Here is a 22,846-nt window from a genome sequence, read left to right on the forward strand (position 1 = left end):
GTTACGTTATGGTTAGGTCAACATGGTGTAGAGCGTTATGTTATTATGGTTAGGTCAACATGGTGTAGAGTGTTATGGTTAGGTCAACATGGTGTAGGTGTTATGGTTACGTTATGGTTAGGTCAACATGGTGTAGAGTGTTATGGTTACGTTATGGTTAGGTCAACATGGTGTAGAGTGTTATGGTTAGGTCAACATGGTGTAGAGTGTTATGGTTAGGTCAACATGGTGTAGAGTGTTATGGTGGGTTAGGTCAACATGGTGTAGAGTGTTATGGTAAGGTCAACATGGTGTAGAGTGTTATGGTTAGGTCAACATGGTGTAGAGTGTTATGGTAAGGTCAACATGGTGTAGAGCGTTATGGTTAACATGGTGTATGGTTAGGTCAACATGGTGTAGAGTGTTATGGTAAGGTCAACATGGTGTAGAGTGTTATGGTAAGGTCAACATGGTGTAGAGTGTTATGGTAAGGTCAACATGGTGTAGAGTGTTATGGTAAGGTTAACATGGTGTAGAGTGTTATGGTAAGGTCAACATGGTGTAGAGTGTTATGGTAAGGTCAACATGGTGTAGAGTGTTATGGTTACGTTATGGTTAGGTCAACATGGTGTAGAGTGTTATGGTTAGGTCAACATGGTGTAGAGTGTTATGGTAAGGTCAACATGGTGTAGAGTGTTATGGTTACGTTATGGTTAGGTCAACATGGTGTAGAGTGTTATGGTTAGGTCAACATGGTGTAGAGTGTTATGGTAAGGTCAACATGGTGTAGAGCGTTATGGTTACGTTATGGTAAGGTCAACATGGTGTAGAGTGTTATGGTTAGGTCAACATGGTGTAGAGTGTTATGGTTACGTTATGGTTAGGTCAACATGGTGTAGAGTGTTATGGTTACGTTATGGTTAGGTCAACATGGTGTAGAGCGTTATGGTAAGGTCAACATGGTGTAGAGTGTTATGGTTACGTTATGGTTAGGTCAACATGGTGTAGAGTGTTATGGTTAGGTCAACATGATGTAGAGAGTTATGGTTATGTTATGGTTAGGTCAACATGGTATAGAGCGTTATGGTTAAGTCAGTGTGGTGTAAAGCAGTGTGGACCACTTTGCTCTGTTCATCTTTGCCTCGATCCTGACTAGTCCCCCAGTCCCCACCACTGAAAAACATCCTGCATGATCCAGCATGATGCTGCTACCACCATGCTTCACCGTAGGGATGGTGCCAGGTTTCCTTCAGACTAATCTTTAGGTTCCTTTTGGCAAACTCCACAGGTGCTGTCATGTGCCTTTTACTGAGGAGTGGCTTCCGTCTGGCCACTCTACCATAAAGGCCTGATTGGTGGATTGCTGCAGAAATGGTTGTCCTTCTGGAAGGTTCTCCGATCGCCAGAGAGGAATTCTTGGTCACCTCCCTGACCAATGCCCTTCTCCCGTGATTGCTCAGTTTGGCCGGGCGGCTCGAGGAAGTGTCTTGGTGGTTCCAAACATCTTCCATTTAAGAATTATGGAGGCCCCTCCATTCTCCAGTCAAGTTGTTGAAACATCTCAAGGATGATCAATGGAAACAGGATGCACCTGAGCTCAATTTCGAGTCTCATAGCAAACGGTCTGAATACTTATGTCAATAAGGTATTTCTGTTTTTAATGTTTAATAAATTTGCGAACATTTCTAAAAACCTGTTTTCACTTTGTCATTGTGGGCTATTGTGTGTAGATTTTAGAGTAAGGCTGTAACCTAACAAAATGTGGAAAAAGTCAAGGGTTTTGAATACGTTCTGAATGCACTGTATATATCAAAGACAATTGAACAGCAGTGAGAAGTTGACTTCAGCATCACCACACTCACCCAGGCTGAACTCCAACACCGGTTCATCTGGGTCCTGACTGTTACCTACAACAACACAGAGAAACTGGTTCTTTACTACAGCTACAGTGACTAACAAGGCAAGATTATGCACATGCATATTTTGACAGCCTGCATCAACTCAGTGGGCAATAAGAAATAGTGTAACTACCGTAACTATAGTAAATGGGCCCTTACCTGCCAGTGTCAGCCCCATCAACTCAGTGGGCAATAAGAAATAGTGTAACTACAGTAACTATAGTAAATGGGCACTTACCTGCCAGTGTCAGCCCCATCAACTCAGTGGGCAATAAGAAATAGTGTAACTACAGTAACTATAGTGAACGGGCCCTTACCTGCCAGTGTCAGCCCCATCATCTCAGCAGAGTGGTCAAAGGTGTTAGCCCGGTATACGGACCATGGCCGGTGACGCGGGCTAACCTTCCCCTTCCCCGACATCATGGTTTGGGGGTCAGGGGTTAGGGGTCTGAGGGGTTGGAGAAGAGGATTCTGGGTAAGGGGTGGAGGGGGTTAAGAACAGACCACCACACGCCCTCCTCACACAAACACTCTCTTCAGATCAGATCCCTGTGTGTGTGTTGGAATGATCATTTCCTGTGTGACGGTCTCTTCATCTCTGGTCTCTTAGCGATGGAGCTGGAGGAAAAGAGAGATAATGACAACAAAGGTATTAGCCACCGTCACCATAGAAACAGAATGGTTGGAGTGGATGGTGGACACACACTTCACCTGATCATTATTTGCTATCTACATGACCCTTCCCACTCTACTGAATCAAGGTGAGGCACATGAACTGTCGCTAAACAGTGTCATGAGTAGCACAATGTCACCACAACACAGCTGCCCCTCTTATGTACTATTCAGCTCAATCCTACATCTACATCTATACTTTAAAGTAGTCTTACATCTATACTTTAAAGTTGGCTTTCCATTCTGGCCTCAGAGTCGGTGCTCCTCTATAATCGTTGTTCCTGATTCCTAACAACCTATTGAAATATTCAACAGCTCGGAAACTTTCATGAAGAGATGGGCGAGCTGAGAGGGAAAACTCCAAGCTTCAGGGCCCGAGGGACACTGTACTCCAGGGAATGTGTGTGAAGTTCTAGGAATCTTTGGGTTTTCGGAAAAGAAAGCATCTGACAACAGTGAGTGATTGGTGGAAGAGGAGGAACACAATGATGGAGAAACTCTGTAATTGTCTGTGCCCTGTGGTGGCTGATTTCTATTCTCTGTCTGTAAAAGTGCTAACACATGCAGTGTGAAGAGGCTGAGTTAGGGGAAATGTGACTTTCCACACAGCTGCAGGGAGCCAAGAGACAGACGGAGAGGAAGAGACAGAGCGTGAGAGAGAAGAAAAGGCAATCTACACTTCATCTTTTGTGTCATAGAACTAATGCTGTCTAATTCTCATTACGCGTCGTCCACAGGAGGTTGGTGGCACCTTCATTTGGGAGGCCGGGCTCATGGTAATGACAGGAGTGGAATCAGTGGAATGGTATCAAATACATGGTTTCCATGGTTTCCACGTGTTTGATGCCATTCCATTTGCTCCGTTCCAGACATTACTATGAGCCGTCCTCCCCTCAGCAGCCTCCTGTGGCATAGTGTTTTGCCCAGCAACAGTTTACAGAAAAGGATACTACAACACACACACACACGCATAACCACACATGCAAACAGGCACCCATCCCAGTCTGTCCCGGCCAGAGAGAACACCTGCTACACACAACACGAAAAGCAGGCCAAGCTCCCAGAATCCTTTGCTCCTTCCTTCCTCCCAGCATATTCTAAAAGATTGGATGGGTCCCGGAAATAATCACAGATCCTCTGACATGACTGAATAGGTGAAAGAAATGATTTAGCTTTTACTCCTTTCACTCCTTGTTTATCATCAGATCAGTGAGTACTTCAAGGAAGTACTGGAACATGAACAAAATGTCTCAAGCAGGCTTCAAACAGGTTAACAAATAAATGCTCAAGAAAACCCATTCATTGTGTATCTGTGTGCCACTGCTGCAGTATTTGCAACAAGGGTTGTTACCAGAGGAAATACATGACATTGTCTTTACAAGTTCCTTATCTGAATGTTACATGGTATAAGAAGTCTGTATGAACACGAATCTCACGCCGTTCTCTCACCTCTGCTCAGTGTTTCCACACCTCTATATAAAGAGGCATTCCACCAGAAAAACAACCCAGCCTTGATCCTGATTTGATGAGCTGTGTCTTATCGCTCCCACTCGGCCACTAGCTGACTGGCTATGAGTCATGTTCTCTGCGTCACAATCCTACAGCCACACAATACATAACATCCTATGTCTAAGTGAATGTGTTTGAATTAAAAGTAAACCCTTTATGACCATTGCGACTCAAAGAACACTTCATTTATTCACTGCAGGTGGTGTCAATGAACCCCACTAGAATCAGCACTCAGATATAACATTCAGAACACTTTGTACCTCAACACCCCCTGACTGTAACTCTCCTTTAAGATTAAAGAGAACAAGGGGTAAGAGTAGGTTTCAGTTCTCATATTTGAAAAATAAAAGTATGTTTCAAAGCAACATAATCATGTGTGTCTGTGTGTATTTTCTGACATAAACACAATAATGCACACACTGGACATGTTTAGAGAGACTGTGTCAGGTTCTGATCTGAGTACAATGCCAAGTGTACATATTTTCTTCTAATCTGAATGTGTCACAGAGAGAGAGGGGGAGGGGCAGAGAAAGAGAGAGAGAAAGAGAGACAGAGAGAGAGAGCGAGAGAGAGATTGCGAGAGAGGAGGGGAAAAAGAAAGAGAGAGAGATAGAGAGAGAGACAGAACGGAAGAAAGAGAGAGAGAAAAAGAGAGAGAGAGAAAGAGAGAGAGAGCGAGAGAGAGAGAGAGAGACAGAGGGCAAGAAAGAGAGGTACACTGTTGCATCTCGACACAACTGAATGAAAACAGGAAACTCAATCTGTCGCTCTGCCCAACTGTCAAACCCACACGTACAGCCATGTCCTCCTGGTCACAGACTGAGGGAATTGTGACACACTCTCTCTCTCTCTCTCTCTCTCTCTCTCTTTCTCTTTCTCCCTTCCCCTTTTGACCTCAAAGTGGTTTTCAGGCCAGAAGAGCCCTCAAATGCCCTTCATTCGTTTGGCTCAGTGCATAAACCTGTATATTCATATCAGTTTCAAAACAACTCAGTTTGCTTCTCTCTCTCTCTCTCTCTCTCTCTCTCTCTCTCTCTCTCTCTCTCTCTCTCTCTCTCTCTCTCTGTCTTGCAAAACGATTCCCCACTCCAGTGAAGGCTGCTGCTGGGAGGACGGCTCATAGTAATGAGCATAATGGAGTGAATGGAATGGTATCAAAAACATGGTTTTCCCACTCAGCAGCCTCTACTGCCCCAGTCTCTCTTCTATGCAGCATTGCTGACAGCTGATCAATGCAGTTCACACACACCAAAGCTGATTTAACAAGACCGAGGCAGAGTGGAGCGCTGGAGTAAGAGGAACAATAAAATATCAACTAGAAGAAGACATTTTGACGACAACACTGAGTGACAAGCGTCACTTGTGTCAGAATCACAGAGCACAGCCATGGAGGTGCTCGTCATGCTTAGCCATGAGGTTCTAAAATACGGTGACACAAATGACATAACTGACCTGGTCCACTCGACGCATCGAAGCTGAGATAGTTTTACAGCCTGGTCTCATAGACTAGACGTAACATAGTAAATATAAAAGTAGAGAGAAGCACTACCGAGATGACTGATGTACCCTGAATGGGTCTTGCGCTCGCCCTGAGATGTTTACATTTCCTGTGGCATGTTTGACAAACTTGGCATTTCCTCATACACAAACTCACGTATGCACACACATGAATGCACCCGCACACCACACACACACACACACACACACACACACACACACACACACACACACACACACACACACACACACACACACACACACACACACACACACACACACACACATACACACACACACACACACACACACACACACACACGCACACACCCACACACGCACACCAGACACACACACACACAGGGCCAGGTGCTCCATCTGTCCTCCAGATCTGTTTATCTGGTAAATAATATATTAGTACTGGGACAAAAGGGGAAAGGAAGTTAAGCTGAACCTATGTGTTTAAGCGCAGGTGGATATGTGTGTGTGTGTGTGTGTGTGTGTGTGTGTGTGTGTGTGTGTGTGTGTGTGTGTGTGTGTGTGTGCTACTGTTGTGATTGTGTATGATACATATATAAAGACACTGCTGGTTGTGCCTGTGCATCCATCCAGAGGACTTATGTGTATGCAAGTCTATCTTTACATCATGTGCTGATGTCAGACCCCCCCCACACACACACACACACACACGTGTTCCCACTCATGAAAACTTAGGCACAGAGAAGTGCACATTCACCAGCATACAGACATAAACACTCCTACCCTCCCATTCCATCACTGCCAGAGTCATCTCTATGCTGGCAGCTCTGTATGAAACCAAACAGTGGGCCATTAGCACCACTACTCGTCTGATGGCCCACTGGTATCATTAAGCTTTATGAGTCATTGTCAGTGGGAACAGGCTTTAACATGCTGTAAGCCTCATTGCCTGGGACCCTGGGGCTCTGGGAGAAGGACTGTGTGATGCCCCGTCTCTCTGGATGTGAGGCTTAGCCACGGGAGCCAATCAGACCTCCATCACAGATAACTTACTGTTCATTAACAGAGTATGTGGCCCAGCAGGAGGGATCAAACCCACAACATCGGCGTTGCATCAAGCAGCATGCTCCAGGAGACCGAGACATGAGAAACATGGAGATCTATCAGAGATCAGATATTCACTTTCTGCAGTCAGGGTGCTACTGAGAGAAGGAATCACTTTATGGGCATAAGGATGGGGGAATCTGGTGGGTGGGAGGCTTAGACTTGTGAAGGAGATGGTGCCTTTTAAGACAGGACAGGGATTTTGCTTTGTGGTGGAGGTTGGGAGAGTGATGGGGAAAAGAGGCCTCCTGCTTTTTGAGGACAGAAAGTGGTGGGACAAATTGCTGTTGCCTTTCAAAGGGAGAATGGGGTGGGGGTTGAGAGACAGGTAGAGTAAGGGGTTCTACAGGGATGGAGGTACTTATGTTGGAGATGGAGAGGCTGAGAGAAGGGGTCAGGGTTTGGGGGAGGCTAGCTCAGACAACTGATTAGACAGCCAAACACTCCTCTCCAGGAATGGCGAGATGGTGAGGAAGAGAGTGACCCAGCTAGGAGGGCCTGGCACTGGCTGCATAGTACACCAGACACCCTGCAGAGACTGTCACTACCAGCTGGACTAGAGCATCACTCATCCTGTCCTAATCTATTCCCCTTATGTCCTCCACTTTCCCCCTTTCCTCACCTGCCCTTGTGTGCCTTCTCCTCCCTGTCTCCCTGTCTACTGTCCATCGCTTCTGTCTCTCTCTCTCTGTTGTCTGCTCCCCTGTCTCTCTCTTTCTCTCTCTGTTGTCTGCTCCCCTGTCTCTCTCTCTATTATCTGCTCCCCTGTCTCTCTCTCTCTGTCTCTCTCTCTGTTGTCTGCTCCCATGTCTATCTCTCTCTCTGTCTCTCTCTCACCATTATCTGCTCCCCTGTCTCTCTCTCTGTGTTGTCTGCTCCCATGTCTCTCTCTCTCTAATATCTACTCCCATGTGTCTTTGTCTCTCATCTCCTCTCCTTTCTTTCTTGCTCTTTGTCTCCACCTCCCCTCTGGTTTTCCCTCTCCTCTCTTCTCCTCTCCTTCTCTATCTTTCCTCCTCACCTTTCCTCTTGTCTCTTCTCCTCTTTTCTCCTCTCCTCTCCTCTCTCCACCTCCCCTCTCTTTTTTCCATCTCCATTCCTCTCTTCTCCTCTCCTCACCTCTCTTCTCGTCACCTCTCTTTTTCCCCTCTCCTCTTCTCTCTTCACCTTCTCTCTCCTCTCTTCTCTCCTCTCTTATCCTCTCCTCTCTTCCGCTATTTTCCCCCTCACATCTCCTCTCTTCTCCTCCCCTCTCCGTTTCCCTCTCCTCTCTTCTCCTTTCCCCTCTCCTCTCCTCTCTCCACCTCCCCTCTCTTTTTGTCCTCTCCTCTCCTCTCCTCTCTTCTCCTCTCTTCTCTTCTCCTCTCCTCTCCTCTCCTCTCTCTCCCTCCCCTCTCTTTTCCCCCTCTCCTATCCTCTCTTCTCCTTCTCTCTCCTACAGTATCCCTGGCCAACCTCCATCCTCATTGGCCTATGTGTTTGTGGTGAACAGTAGCGCAGTGTATCATTTGAGATTAGGAATCTCTATCTGACACACACGTATGTAGGAGCTATAGAACTCTGATATAACTGATGTATTGTCTATGTGTAGGAGAATGTAGGTGGTAAACATGGTTCCAAAGTCTATCCTGACTACTCTGCTCTCCCAGGCCTAACCAAGCAATTATTTTCATTGATCAAGTACTAGCTGAGGTTCAACATCAAACAACCCTATAGTGGAAAGTGTGGTAAGTTTAGCCAATGTGGTAAGTTGAGCCACCCTTGTTTCTAGGAAACCATTCACAAAATTAATAATTTGACCAAATATTTAGGAAGAGGTCATAATTTCATGGAGTCCGTGAGGGAAGAAGCCACATCGGAAAAGTGGTTTAGGTAAAAAAAGAAGAAGATTTTCAGCAAGTCAATTTAATTTGTGTTAGAGGTTTCATGATGCAAGTGTCTAAACCAAAGTAGATCAGTTTAAGAGTGTTCCATACATCATTTGGATTCTCTATCAGCTTCAATATGAGGACCTAAACCTAGCATGTAAGGGCATCATTGTAGCTGCATGGGCTAATATAGTCTAAATGTTTGCCTTGTGGTAAGTTGAGCCAATGACCATGGGGTACGTTGAGCAAATGGTTGAGCCAATGACCATGGGGTACGTTGAGCAAATGGTTGAGCCAATGACCATGGGGTACGTTGAGCAAATGGTTGAGCCAATGACCATGGGGTACGTTGAGCAAATGGTTGAGCCAATGACAAGTTGAGCAAATTGAAGTGTTTTCTTCCCAGGCGTAATGCAAGACATTAATGCTGGGATATGAGGTAACAACAGGGCCTGGCCTACTGTATGTTAAAAGTTTGTTTTAAATTACAAAGTGTTTGTTACTGTATAAAAGACAAAAAATGGATTGTGATTGTGTTAAATTGTGTTTAGGTAATGAAGATAGTCATGGTTTTAAAAATGTAGTGATAATATTTCATTCAGTACAGAAAGGCGGCTTACCCTGTTCCATGACTCAATTTACCCCAAACCCAGGTAAGCTGTGCCAAGAGACCACTTTTTTTGGACCAGCTATGTTTTCAAAACTGTAACGTTTAGATTATTTACTGGGATACACAACATCCTGAAATATACGTAGATATATTTGTTAGAAAGAATACATTTCCCTTGAAGAAGTGATGCTAAAAGTCAAAAATCTCTTAACTTACCCCACTCTCTCCTACATCCTTTAGCTCCTAACTAGTAAATGTAAATACATATAATCTACATAACAATAACTAGTAATGCTGCATACTCCAAGAAGGTTCAAATCTCACCTTTCTGATATTTTTTAAAATACATTTCTGAGGCGGAGTCACTTTTGACGACACAAGCTCAAGTACACAGTACAAATATGATACAAATGTAAAAATATCAAATATTTGATATGGTGTATTTCCTATTCAACAAAACTGTATGAATAAGGCTTGAAACGACTTATATGCTTTCTAAATATAGTATAATCAAATTATAAAACGACTAACTATACAATTTCACCTTCCTCATAACTGTAAAATACATATTTGTATGTTTAGTGTGAGAGAAAAATGGCATATTTCTAAAGGTCTCTCTTGATCAAAACTTCTGCTCCCATCGCTGTGAACATCTCCCAGAGCTTTGGCTTCCTGGACTTGTTAGGAACTCACCTTTCATCTCATATTAATCTTGTCTGTCTATGACAACAGAAAGTGTTTTTTCTTACAAATCTATGAATTGTTTTAGATTTATGGCTATAACTGGATCTCTGAATGTGCTACAGTGATGAAACCACTCCCTCCTGCTGCACTACGGTGTATAGTTTGCAGTGCTTTGTCAGTGGCAGTGACTTAGGATTCAGCCAGGAGTTGATGGACACTTTCAGATGGTTTTAGATTTCACATCCTAGGTAACACAGGCTCAGAAATACTACCGGGTCTGTGGGAACCAGGGCTTACGCTCAATGCAAGCCATTTCGATCTACGGTGTCCACAGATCGATTTGTAATCTAAAATGTCAGTTAGAACCGATACCAGAACCATGAAGGTCCCCTAACCAGGGGACTTTACATCTAAGAGGTTTTAAGGAGTTCAGTTGTACATAGATCCCAATCTAAAAGATGACTATCCTTCTATCCTTTCCTTCATCTGCACTGATGTGAAACACACAGTCTTAGATCAGTCAGTGTTGTTAAAGAGAGATATGTAAAGAGAGGAGGGACTTGAGACTATTGAGATACACCCCTTATGGCTGTTTTCAGACCAAGAGCACACTCAGGGGACTCGGACATAAACCTGACACACAACCAGGAAGGAACCCAGGACAAAGAAGCTCTTGTTACCCTGACAACAAGGAAACTGTACTCCCACACTGTCAGAAAGCATGAGAAAGTGACCTTTAATTATGAGGAGGAGGAGCAGGAGGAGGAAGAGGATGATGAGGAAGAGGAGGAAGAGGATGAGGAGGAAGAGGAGGATGAGGATAAACATGAGTAATAGGAGGAAAAGGATGATGAGGAAGAGGAGGAGGCGGAAGAGGATGATGAAGATGAGGAAGAGAAAGACCTTGATCTTCATAACTATGCTGATCTGAGTCTGACTCACGGTCAAACACACACACACACACACAAACACACACACACTACTGGTCAGGATAATTCAATAATGTTGAAGCTATAAATTATTGCTTAGTAGACTTGGGGTGTATGTTAATGCCTGGATAGTGACAGAGATAGCCTTGCCCTGCTTAGATCAATGCCTTTAATCAGTTTGCACTCACCACACGAACACACACACTCACACAATAAACAGCTAAAAGATCAAACAGATCAAAGCTAAGGCTCTCTAGAAGCACAGCGTTGTTTGAGTATGTCGTCCATGCCAGCCCAGCCTCACATCCAATTCGCGCATATATGTACAACATGTATTTCAGCAGATTTCGTGCGTTTTTGTGTGGTTCAATTCGTTCGAAAATACACGAATTTATGTGCTACTTAATTCGTGCGAAAAGACACGAATTTAACCAGTAGGCACACAAGCCTTTGCAACAACCATATTCGCGACTATACCTTACCCTAACCTTAACCCTAACCTTAACCATTCTACTAACTATACCTAACCCTAACTCCAACTGGACCTAACCCTAACCCACACCCTACGGACAGACGACTCTTTAACCCAACCAATGGGTCAATCTACAAGTGGGCAACCACGGGGCCCACAACTTTGGCCGGCCGCGCCCGGACCCCTCCGGCCTAAGCGCATATGTGTGGAGTGCACCCCCCTTCCTCCGGTTTCCACGTGTCAGAGACGGAAGTGGATCAACCGACTCAAAACTAGAAACCAAACTCCTAGGTTGCACTATGCTTTCCACATCCGTTGACAAGTGGACCTAGACATCATGACCACACCTCTCGATATGGACACATGGTAACCAACCGAGGACCAAACCTGCATAAGGTGCGCAACTCAAGGGATTTTGCCTGATCCTACATCGAGTTTACGAACAAAAATTAAATATAAACTATCGCGTCTATATGGTTGTTGAAAAGGCTTGTGTGTAGCCTACTGGTTACATTTGTGTCTTTTCTCACGAATTAAGCCAGAAAAACGCACAAAAACGCACGAAATTTGCTGAAATGCATTTTGTACATATATGCACGAATTGATTGTGAGACTGTGTTGTCTATGCAGTGACACAGCCCACAGTTAACAAACACACGCAAAACCACCCACTGCCCTTGCTGTAGGCCTAAGTGATGCTGTTCTTTGTAAAACTGATCGAGGCGTCAACAACCCGCCTTCGGTCTAAGACTATAGGCTATAGGATGCAGACGTGAAGAAAATACATAACCTATCATTGGAAAAATATAGGCTAGTATGTGAATCAATCATCCAATTAGTATCATTCTATTAGTCTCAATGAGCGTGTTATTGGCTATGATGCTCCGACAATAACACAGATTGCGTCATGATGAAATCTGCTATCCTGCTTTCATTCAATGGGAACCAGTTGTTGGCAGCGCCAGTTTATATGAGCAGTCCGGTTACGTCTACACATTCCCATAACCCATTATAAAGACAGCGAACACAAAACAAGCGAAAACTCGGGTACAACGGGATTGTCATGTCATGCAAACAGAAATTCTCTACTTGGCATCACAGAATAGTGGTTCAACTCAGCAGTGTTTATTGTGGGTTGTCAATATACGCCTATGCAAACCCATCCTTTTCTTCTAAACAGATATTATATTTCAGAGATAAAAACATATGCATTTAAATAGACTTACTTCAAGAGACGGGTAACGACTCCCTATTGAAACGGTAGGTCTATGTGTGCTGTTTATTTGATAGCCTAGTGATGCTCATCTCAGTTCCTCCTTGAATCGACGGAGTCTGCAGCCGTACAGGACCAATGATTTATATATACACTAGATGTATTTAAGTGGCACTAGGCTGATGCCGCCGTGCCTCCATCTTGGCACTGCCCAACCTTGAAAATATATTTTGGAAGCTATGAAAATGCATTTAATTATGTCTACATTTGTTTTACCACATGTAATATATCACAGACACCTTAATGCATACTTTTAAATTATATTATGTGAACTAAACATAAAATATATATTTATACAGAACCAGTCAGAAGTTTGGACACACCAACTCATTCATGGGTTTTTCTTTATTTTTACTATTTTCTACATTTTCTGTAGAATAATAGTGAAGACATCAAAGCTGTGAAATAACACATATGGAATCATGTGGTAACCAAAAAAGTGTATATTTGAGATTATTCAAAGTAGCCACCCTTTGCCTTGATGACAGTTTTGTGCACTCTTGGCATTCTCTTAAACAGCTTCACCTGGAATACATTTCCAACAGTTTTGAAGGAGTTCCCACATATGCTGAGCACTAGTTGGCTGCTTTTTTCTTGGCCCAAGTAAGTCTCTTCTTATTAATGGGGTCCTTTAGTAGTGGTTTCTTTGCAGCAATTCGACCATGTTGGCCTGATTCACACAGTCTCCTCTGAACAGTTGATGTTGAGATGTGTCTGTTACTTGAACTCTGTGAAGCATTTATTTGGGGTACAATTTCTGAGACTGGTAACTAATACATTTATCCTCCGCAGCAGAGGTAACTCTGAGTCTTCCTTTCCTGTGGCGGTCCTCATGAGAGCCAGTTTCATCATAGCACTTGATGGTTTTTGCGACTGCACTTGAAGAAACTTTCAAAGTTCTTGACATTTTCCAGATTGACTGACCCGCATGTCTTAAAGTAATGATGGACTGTCATTTCTCTTTGCTTATTTGAGCTGTTTTTGCCATAAAATTGAGTTTCTTTTACCAAATAGGGCCATCTTCTGTATACCACCCCTACCTTGTCACAACACAACTGATTGGAAAGAAATTCCACAAATGAACTTTTAACAGGGCACACCTGTTAATTGAAATGTATTCCAGGTGACTACCTCATGAAGCTGGTTGAGAGAATGCCAAGAGTATGTAAAGCTGTCATCAAGTCAAAGGGTGGCTACTTTGAAGAATCTCAAATATAAAATAATTTTGATTTGTTTAACACTTTTTTGGTTACTACATTATTCCATGTGTGTTATTTTATATTTTTGATGTCTTCACTATTATTCTACAATGTAGAAAAAAATAAAAATAAAGAAAATCCATTGAATGAGTAGGTGTGCCCAAACTTTTGACTGAAAACATTTTCCTTAAAGTATAACTTTTTTTAGATTACTAATGTTACTGTCCCCGCTACAACAACAAAAATACTTAAATACATGTCATTTTGTCCTTGAAATATTTAATTGAAATACTGTAGAATTCTATTCGTTCCTATGGAGGACTGTGCCTTCTGGCAAGTTCCAATATGGCCGACCGGTGGCTTCAAAGCCTCTCAATAGTCAATACATAGCACCTGCAGTCCAGGGTTTATGTACAGGACTCGCCCTAGCCCAAGCTCCAAGTGACACATTTCGATTTAACGCTCTCGATTTAACGTCTGCAGTCAGTTTTGTGCATAATACATTATGGTGATGTTGTGACTGACATAAACTAGGTTTCCATCCAATTTGCCACAGATTTCCGTGCGAATATTCTAAAATCTGCATAAAACAATATGCATATTTTCCCACCAGACATGTTTCCATCAAACGGACTTATTTCCGATAAAAGGCTGTGCGTGATGACGTAGTGCACATAAAAAACTTTTGCGCTTAAATTCCCATGTACTGAATGAAAAATACAAGTTACAATGGTTTTCATCGCATTTTCAACTCGAATGATGTTTTGGTCACAGAAACTTTTGCCCACTCTGGTCTTGGTACATGCGCTCTAGCCAACAACTCAAAGATATAGTGCGGGTAGGGTACCCACAGTATGAGATTATTATGGATAAGAGCAATATTATTTGTATTTGTCAAACGGCAGCCAAGCATCGATCATCATGTCACCAGAAAAATACCCTCGATATTCATTGGAAAGGAGCACCACCTTCCACATTCACCATCTCTGAAGTTCATCATCATTTATTTCATCTGTAGCTTAATAAACTGCATGCTTTCCCAAGTCATAGTGTGATGACCACACAGCATATCATCGAATGACTCCAAATGTACTTCGATATGATGGTTATTATATCAATATTTGCGCTTAAATGCGTTTCCACCGCCATTTCTCTCATGTCGAATAAACAAATTGCCTGTTGGCATTCATACAATTGAACCGGCATTTCCTGTTTCCATCAGACTTTTCATGCGTTAAGTAATTAAACTACATGAAATGGTTGGATGGAAATTCCACATTTACTACAGGCCTAAATGAGATTAAATGAAAAATATGTTGCTTATTCGTTTGTAGCAATTTTATTGTTTTCCAGGCAACATTTGATGATTGACAAATATTAAACTTCTGGGGGACGGGGATGTTTTCTCTTTCTGGGCATCACTAGTGTTTTGCCCACTAGATGACATCTGCAATTCTACTGCCATCTTGTGGTGTATGTTGGGTATTGCTATTCTATCACAGGCAATGCGCAGTCCTACAAAGATGCACGGATTTACATTTTTACCCACTTGTCCCCCATTTGTAGCAGTGGCATACCGCGACCCCTGCAAGATCTGAGAAAGCCCACAGAATTCTACACATTCTACACAAAGAAAAACACTTGCAGTCTATAGCCAGTGATGTAAAGTACTAAAGTAAAAATACTTTAAAGTACTACTTAAGAAGTTGTTGGGGGTATCTGTACATTAATTTACTATCTATATTTTTGTCAACTTTTATTTCACTACATTTCACTACACTAAAGAAAATTCTGTACATTTTACTCCATACATTTTCCCTGGCAATCAAAAGCACTTGTTACATTTTGAACACTTAGCAGGACAGTAAAATTATCAAATTCACACACTTATCAAGATAATACCTGGTCATCCCTACTGCTTCTGGCCTTGCAGACTCACTGAACACAAATACATATTTTGTAAATAATGTCTGAGTGTTGGAGAGAGCCCCTGGCTATCCTTAAAAACAAGAAAATGTGGCTGTCTGCTTTGCTTAATATTAGGATTTTTAAAAATAATGTATACTTTTACTTTGATACTTAAGTATATTTTAGCAATTACATTTACTTTTTATATTTAAGTATATTTAAAACCAACTAGTTTTAGACTTTTACCCAAGTAGTATTTTACTGGGTGACTTTCACTTTTGCTTGAGTAACTTTGTATTAAGGTATCTATACTTTTACTCAAGTATCACAATTGGGTGCTTTTTCCTCCACTGCTTATAGCTAATCTCATGCTATTCTACACATTTTGCCATGAAGCTGAGAAAATGTTGTATTTTTAAAGAAAATGCATTGCAATTCTACACATTTTGCCATGAGGCAGTGAGTAAAATGTGCAGTTTTACAGCTAATCTCCTGCAATTCTAAACATTTTTGACATGGCTTATGACAGGGTGACCATTAAATTACTAGAGGGACTATGTCATAAACCCCCAAAGTTCCAAAATGGGGTGAAAATGGTCCTATTATTATTATTGTAGCTAATTATTAAATAGCTAATTATTGTCAATCTAAAATATTGCCATATAATTATAAATACAGTTTACACAGGTTTTATAAAAATGTCTGTATAAATATCCTTAAAATATATGTGAACAGACAATAAATGTCTACATTTTTTGTTTGGAAAGCTGTAAGTGCTATTATCAAATCAAAACAATGATTTGTAGGCTAACAAGAGCTTAATGTGGCCAATATGAATATCAGCCTGAAAAGGGCATACCCAGTTAAGTCCTTCCACTCCAGGCTACAGCTGAGGTTGTGAGGCCCTCTTGGAGCTTTTTTTCATTTGGTTTATATTGTTCCATTCCTTTGTTTAGCAGCTGTACAGTTGAAACTTGAAACCCAGGTCCCGAAACTATGAGGAAAAGGAAAGTGCCCATTGAATAGCCTATAGGCCTACCGAAACTTCAGTGACCGAAAGACAATCAGGCGGTCTTTTGTAATTTTCCTGAGGGCTCCTCCAATCAGAACTGTTCCGGGCCGCGCCCAGCCCCTATCGGAATGTGCGTTCACGCGCCACAGGTGCAGGTAGCAGATAGGTAGTAGTCAAGGGCTGTCATCACCAAAAACAGTCCGTTTGGGAGAAACACTTTGTTTGGCAAACTGGAATGTGTTCTATCCTACATTGTTGATTTTAAGCATAGCAGTATAGTATATTGTATCATTGTTTTATTGTGGATTGCACTCTTGACTTTATAATAAATAATGGCATTTGGTGAAGTTTGGAGTTCATGAAGTGCCACCGCTGTTCTCGGGCTTTTGACTCCGTAGCCTTGGATGGAGTGAGTGCGTGCGTGAGGGGCTCAGCCACCCACCCGACTTCTGTAGACTTCTTATAGCTCAAAGCTGCTTATCAATTCTCAATCAAGCAGGTTTTAAATATATTGGTTTTATGAGTACTATGGGAGGACTTAGCCAGATGAAACTGGCAGTTAACTTTTTAACCATCGGATTGGTTATCCTTAGTCTACCATGTGGATCATACACGGAGATTCCACCCAAACCCCCTGGTTCCGTGACCGTCCTTCCCCCTGTCAAGCCAGCGGGGGGTCCACAAGCGTTTCCCGACGCGGAGAACTCAAATCTCCCGGTCTTCACAATGGATTATGCCCGTATACAGGTGCCGTTTGAGGTCACGCTTTGGGTGCTGCTCGCGTCATTCGCCAAGATTGGTAAGCAAAGTAAACAACCATGGACAAACAACTCAGTGAGAAATAATACGAGGTAAGGTATTTGCCCGTTCAATCTTCAAGTCACCTCAGTTTCGTGGTAAGGTGTGACATTCCTGATGGGCAAGGGCATACTGTAGGGTTGACTCAGACATTAGGGGGGTCGGCTGGCATGCAGATCCCATGTTTTTTCTAGTGAATTTTGAGAAAAGGATACAGACAATTATTAACTTACAATTGGACACATTTTACAGGGCTAATGGGGACCTTGCAGAGGGGCACTTACACTGGTACAGTCCAATCAGTCTTGGGGCCATAGCCTTTCATACTGGATGGAATACCAGTGTGACTGTTATATATATATATTGGATTAAACATCCATTTTGTACTCTTTCTCTGCTTACTGTATGATTCATTTACTAGTATTTTTCTCAGTTCCCCCATGTCAGGTTGTTACTACTGCTGCTCTACATACTGTATGGGTTGAGCCTTAACATAATATTTTCAATGTATAATAGTTATTATACTGCGATAATAACCAGCAACATACACAGTTTAAAAATATTTTAATACAAAAACAAAGGTAGACATGAAAGGTCTAACGGAAATGAATCAACCTCCACTACACAATAATGCAGAAATATATTATCATGGGTGCCTCTTCCTTGCATGAAGTTAACACATGCAACAGACCCACTAGACTTCAAGTACAGTTCCACCCCGAAGCTATCTTTTGGTATTTGTTTCATTAGTCCATTGTTGACATATTGCCAAAATGTTTTGCATGTCAGCGATGAAGTTTTCATGATATACAGTGGGGAGAACAAGTATTTGATACACTGCCGATTTTTCAGGTTTTCCTACTTACAAAGCATGTAGAGGTCTGTAATTTTGTATTATAGGTACACTTCAACTGTGAGAGACAGAATCTAAAACAAAAATCCAGAAAAACACATTGTATGATTTTTAAGTAATTCATTTGCATTTTATTGCATGCCATAAGTATGTGAAACATCAGAAAAGCAGAACTTAATATTTGGTACAGAAACCTTCGTTTGCAATTACAGAGATCATACATTTCCTGTAGTTCTTGACCAGGTTTGCACACACTGCAGCAGGGATTTTGGCCCACTCCTCCATACAGACCTTCTCCAGATCCTTCAGGTTTCGGGGCTGTCGCTGGGCAATACGGACTTTCAGCTCCCTCCAAAGATTTTCTATTGGGTTCAGGTCTGGAGACTGGCGAGGCCACTCCAGGACCTTGAGATGCTTCTTACGGAGCCACTCCTTAGTTGCCCTGGCTGTGTGTTTCGGGTCGTTGTCATGCTGGAAGACCCAGCCACGACCCATATTCAATGCTCTTACTGAGGGACGGAGGTTGTTGGCCAAGATCTGGCGATACATGGCCCCACCCATCCTCCCCTCAATACGGTGCAGTCGTCCTGTCCCCTTTGCAGAAAAGCATTGCCAAAGAATGATGTTTCCACCTCCATGCTTCACAGTTGGGATGGTGTCTTGGGGTTGTACTCATCCTTCTTCTTCCTCCAAACACGGCGAGTGGATTTTAGACCAAAAAGCTATATTTTTGTCTCATCAGACCACATGACCTTCTCCCATTCCTCCTCTGGATCATCCAGATGGTCATTGGCAAACTTCAGACGGGCCTGGACATGCGCTGGCTTGAGCATGGGGACCTTGCGTGCGCTGCAGGATTTTAATCCATGACGGCGTAGTGTGTTACTAATGGTTTTCTTTGAGACTGTGGTCCCAGCTCTATTCAGGTCATTGACCAGGTCCAGCTGTATAGTTCTGGGCTGATCCATCACCTTCCTCATGATCATTGATGCCCCACAAGGTGAGATCTTGCTAACATGTCCGTGAGAGCCGGAATTCTTACTAGTTGGTAAGTGATCAAATACTTATGGCATGCAATAAAATGCAAATTAATTACTTAAAAATCATACAATGTGATTTTCTGGATTTTTGTTTTAGATTCCATATCTCACAGTTGAAGTGTACCTATGATAAAAAAATACAGACCTCTACATGCTTTGTAAGTAGGAAAACCTGCAAAATCAGCAGTGTATCAAATACTTGTTCTCCCCACTGTATAACTTTCAAAATACAGAAATCAAATCAAATCAAACTTTATTTGTCACATGTGCTGAAAACAACAAGTGCTTACTTACAAGCCCTAAACCAACAGTGCAGTTCAAAAAGAGTTTTTTGAATAAAAAAAATATTTACAAAATAAACTAAAGTAAAAAATAATAAAAAGTAACACAATAACATAACAATAACGAGGCTATATACGGGGGTACTGGTACAGAGTCAGTGTGTGGGGGTACAGGTTAGAGGTCATTTGTACATGTAGGTAGGAGTGAAGTGATAATAAACTGTGAGTAGCAGCAGTGTACAAAACAAATGGGGGGTCAATGTAATAGTCCGGTGGCCATTTGATTAGCTGTTCAGCAGCCTTATTGCTTGGGGGTAGAAGCTGTTAAGGAGCCTTTTGGTCCTATACTTGGCGCTCTGGTACCGCTTGCCGTGCGGAAGCAGAGAAAACAGTCTGTGACTTGGGTGACTGGAGTCTCTGACAATTTTATGGGCTTTCCTTTGACACTGCCTATTATATAGATTCTGGATGTCAGGAAGCTTTGCCTCAGTGATGTACTGGTCCCGTATGCACTATCCTCTGTAGTGCCTTACGGTCAGATGCCAAACAGTTGCCATATCAGTGGGTGATGCAACCGGTCAGGATACTCTCGATGGTGCAGCTGAAGAACTTTTTGAGGATCTGGGGACCCATGCCAAATCTTTTCTGTCTCCTGAGGGGGAATTGGTTTTGTTGTGCTCTCTTCACAACTGTCTTGGTGTGTTTGGACCATAATAGACCGTTGGTGATGTGGACATAAAGGAACTTGAAACTCTCGACCCGCTCCACTACAGCCCCGTTGATGTTAATGGGGGCCTGTTCGGTCCGCCTTTTCCTGTAATCCACGATCAGCTACTTTGTCTTGCTCACATTTAGGGAGAGGTTGTTGTCCTGGCACCACACTGCCAGTTCTCTGAGCACCTCCCTATAGGCCGTCTCATCGTTGTTGGTGGTCAGGCCTACCACTGTTGTGTCGTCAGCAAACTTAATGATGGTGTTGGAGTCGTGTTTGTCCACGCAGTCGTGGGTGAACAGGGAGTACAGGAGGGGACTAAGTACACACCCCTGAGGGTCCACGTTGTTGAGGATCAGTCTGGCAGACGTGTTGTTGCCTACCCTTATCACCTGGGGGCGGCCAGTCAGGAAGTCCAGGATCCAGTTGCAGAGGGAGGTGCTTAGTCCCAGGGTCCTTAGCTTAGTGATGAGCTTCATGGGCACGACGGTGTTGAACACTGAGCTGTAGTCAATGAACAGCATTCTCACATAGGTGTTCATTTTGTCCAAGTGGGAAAGGGCAGTGTGGAGTGCTATTGAGATTGCGTCATCTGTGGATCTGTTGGGGCGGTATTCAAATTGGAGTGGGTCTAGGGTATCTGGGAGGATGCTGTTGATGTCAGCCATGACCAGCCTTTTAAAGCACTTCATGGCTACTGACGTGAGTGCTACGGGGCGGTAATCATTTAGGCAGGTTACCTTCGCTTCCTTGGGCACAGGGACTATGGTAGTCTGCTTGTAATATGTAGGTAGTACAGACTCAGTCAGGGAGAGATTGAAAATGTCAGGGAAGACGCATGCTTTGAGTACACGTCCTGGTAATCATCTGGCCCCACGGCTTTGTGAATGTTGACCTGTTTAAAGGTCTTGCTCACATCGGCTACTGAGAGCGTTATCACACAGTCATCCAGAACAGCAGGTGCTCTTGTGCATGCTTCAGTGTTACTTGCCTCGAAGCGAGCATAAAAGGCATTTAGCTTGTCTGTCACTTGGCAACTTGCGTGTGGGTTTCTCTTTGTATTCCATGATAGTTTTCAAGCCCTGCCACATCCGACGAGCATCAGAGCCGGTGTAGTCGGATTCAGTCTTAATCCTGTATTGACGCTTTCCATGTTTGATGGTTCGTCTGAGGGCATAGCGGGATTTCTCATAGGTGTTTGGATTAGTGTCCCACTCTTAGAGCGTCAGCTCTAACTTTTAGCTCAATGCGGATGTTGCCTGTAATCCATGGCTTCTGGTTGGGATATGTACGTACAGTCACTGTGGGGACGACGTCGTCGATGCACTTATTGATAAAGCCAATGACTGAGGTGGTATACTCCTCAATGCCGTTGAATGAATCCCGGAACATAGTCCAGTCTGTGCTAGCAATACAGTTCTGTAGCGTAGCATTGGTGTCATCTGACCACTTCCGTATTGAACGATTCACTGGTACTTCCTGCTTTAGTTTTTGCTTGTAAGCAGGAATGAGGAGGATAGAATTATGGTCAGATTTGCCAAATGGAGGGCGGTGGAGAGCTTTGTATGCATCTCTGTGTATTGAGTGAAGGTTGTCTAGAGTTTTTTTCCCTCACATGTGACATGCTGGTTAAACTTTGGTTAAACTTATTTAAGTTCGCCTGCATTAAAGTCCCCGACCACTAGGAGGGCCGCTTCTGGGTGAGCATTTTCTTGTTTGCTTATGGCCTTATAGAGTTGGATGAGTGCGGTCTTATGGTGCCGGTATGATGCACTTTGTCTCTGTTAGCTTTGTATGCGTTAGCCTAGCCTACCTGTTGTTATTAAATGTACCACTTTGTATCATTATTCACACACTCAGAATTAGCTGCTTCATGTTCAGTAGACTACCTCTCCTCTCTTAGTTGAGGGTGTGAGATCAAGTGTGCCTAGTATGTGTGTGGTCTGAATGAAATAGGGTAGGCTGCCTATGCATGGGCGGAGAATCACGTGGCAGTTATCTTTCCAAGGAAATTAACTTAAATATGAATAGATTATAGTTTACTACAGTGTCTGTAAATAAATATTGATATTTATTCATCATTGAAAAGGAAAAGGCCCAACGCGCGCATATGCTACCATGGTGAACGAGCATTGCACCTTTTTATTTACTAAATAGATTGATTACATATTTATTTGTCTCTGTCTGAAAATCATCCTTCTAAAAGGGAGCTCGAGAGTGTCTGCTCTCTTCAAACTACGTCTAGACTATTGGCTGATATAGCAGGTAATACTGATAGCTTAATATAATGGGCCATGTGAGAATTTCTGGGAATGCTACCTATTTCTATGTTTATTTTTGTGCATTTTGATATTGCTGGGACCATGGCTGGCAAGTGAGCTGTGTCACATACACCTACAATAACATTGCGGGACTGAGGGTGGGTTTGGGACCAGTTCTTGCAGTGATGGGTGGGAGCGGTGCGGGCGGATGCTGGGGGATGCGGTATGAAAAGCTTGACTAGTGGTACATCCATGATGAAGACTAATGGAAGATCCTCATTTCATACTCTAAGTGTCTTCTCTCCTCA

At 42.9% G+C, this 22,846-nt stretch overlaps 2 protein-coding genes across 8 annotated transcripts in view; one reads left to right on the top strand and one right to left on the bottom strand.

The window, feature by feature from the left end:
• LOC112224627 (inositol polyphosphate-4-phosphatase type I A-like) overlaps window positions 1-16,608 on the bottom strand; it is a 48,442-nt gene extending 31,834 nt beyond the window's left edge. For 4 of the 7 annotated variants that reach the window (XM_042319879.1, XM_042319878.1, XM_042319880.1 and 1 more), the window contains exons 1-3: window positions 12,428-12,532; window positions 2,195-2,495; window positions 1,842-1,886 (exon numbers count right to left, since the gene is read on the bottom strand). In XM_042319879.1, the coding sequence (XP_042175813.1) occupies window positions 1,842-1,886; window positions 2,195-2,300 (151 nt within the window). In that variant the 5' untranslated portion in view covers window positions 2,301-2,495; window positions 12,428-12,532. Of the gene's footprint in view, window positions 1-1,841; window positions 1,887-2,194; window positions 2,496-3,998; window positions 4,124-5,510; window positions 5,659-12,427; window positions 12,533-16,440 lie in introns of those variants that run through there. The other 3 variants (XM_042319877.1, XM_042319876.1, XM_042319875.1) reach the window with 3 other exon arrangements.
• A 143-nt stretch (window positions 16,609-16,751) lies between these two features.
• The window catches only part of slc9a2 (solute carrier family 9 member 2), a 32,039-nt gene continuing 25,944 nt past the window's right edge, over window positions 16,752-22,846 (top strand). The window contains exon 1 of the mRNA XM_024410130.2: window positions 16,752-17,392. Within this exon, the coding sequence (XP_024265898.1) occupies window positions 17,113-17,392 (280 nt within the window). The 5' untranslated portion in view covers window positions 16,752-17,112. The remainder of the gene's footprint in view (window positions 17,393-22,846) is intronic.

Source organism: Oncorhynchus tshawytscha, linkage group LG03 (assembly GCF_018296145.1).
Source record: "Oncorhynchus tshawytscha isolate Ot180627B linkage group LG03, Otsh_v2.0, whole genome shotgun sequence".
Classification (NCBI taxonomy): Eukaryota; Metazoa; Chordata; class Actinopteri; order Salmoniformes; family Salmonidae; genus Oncorhynchus; species Oncorhynchus tshawytscha.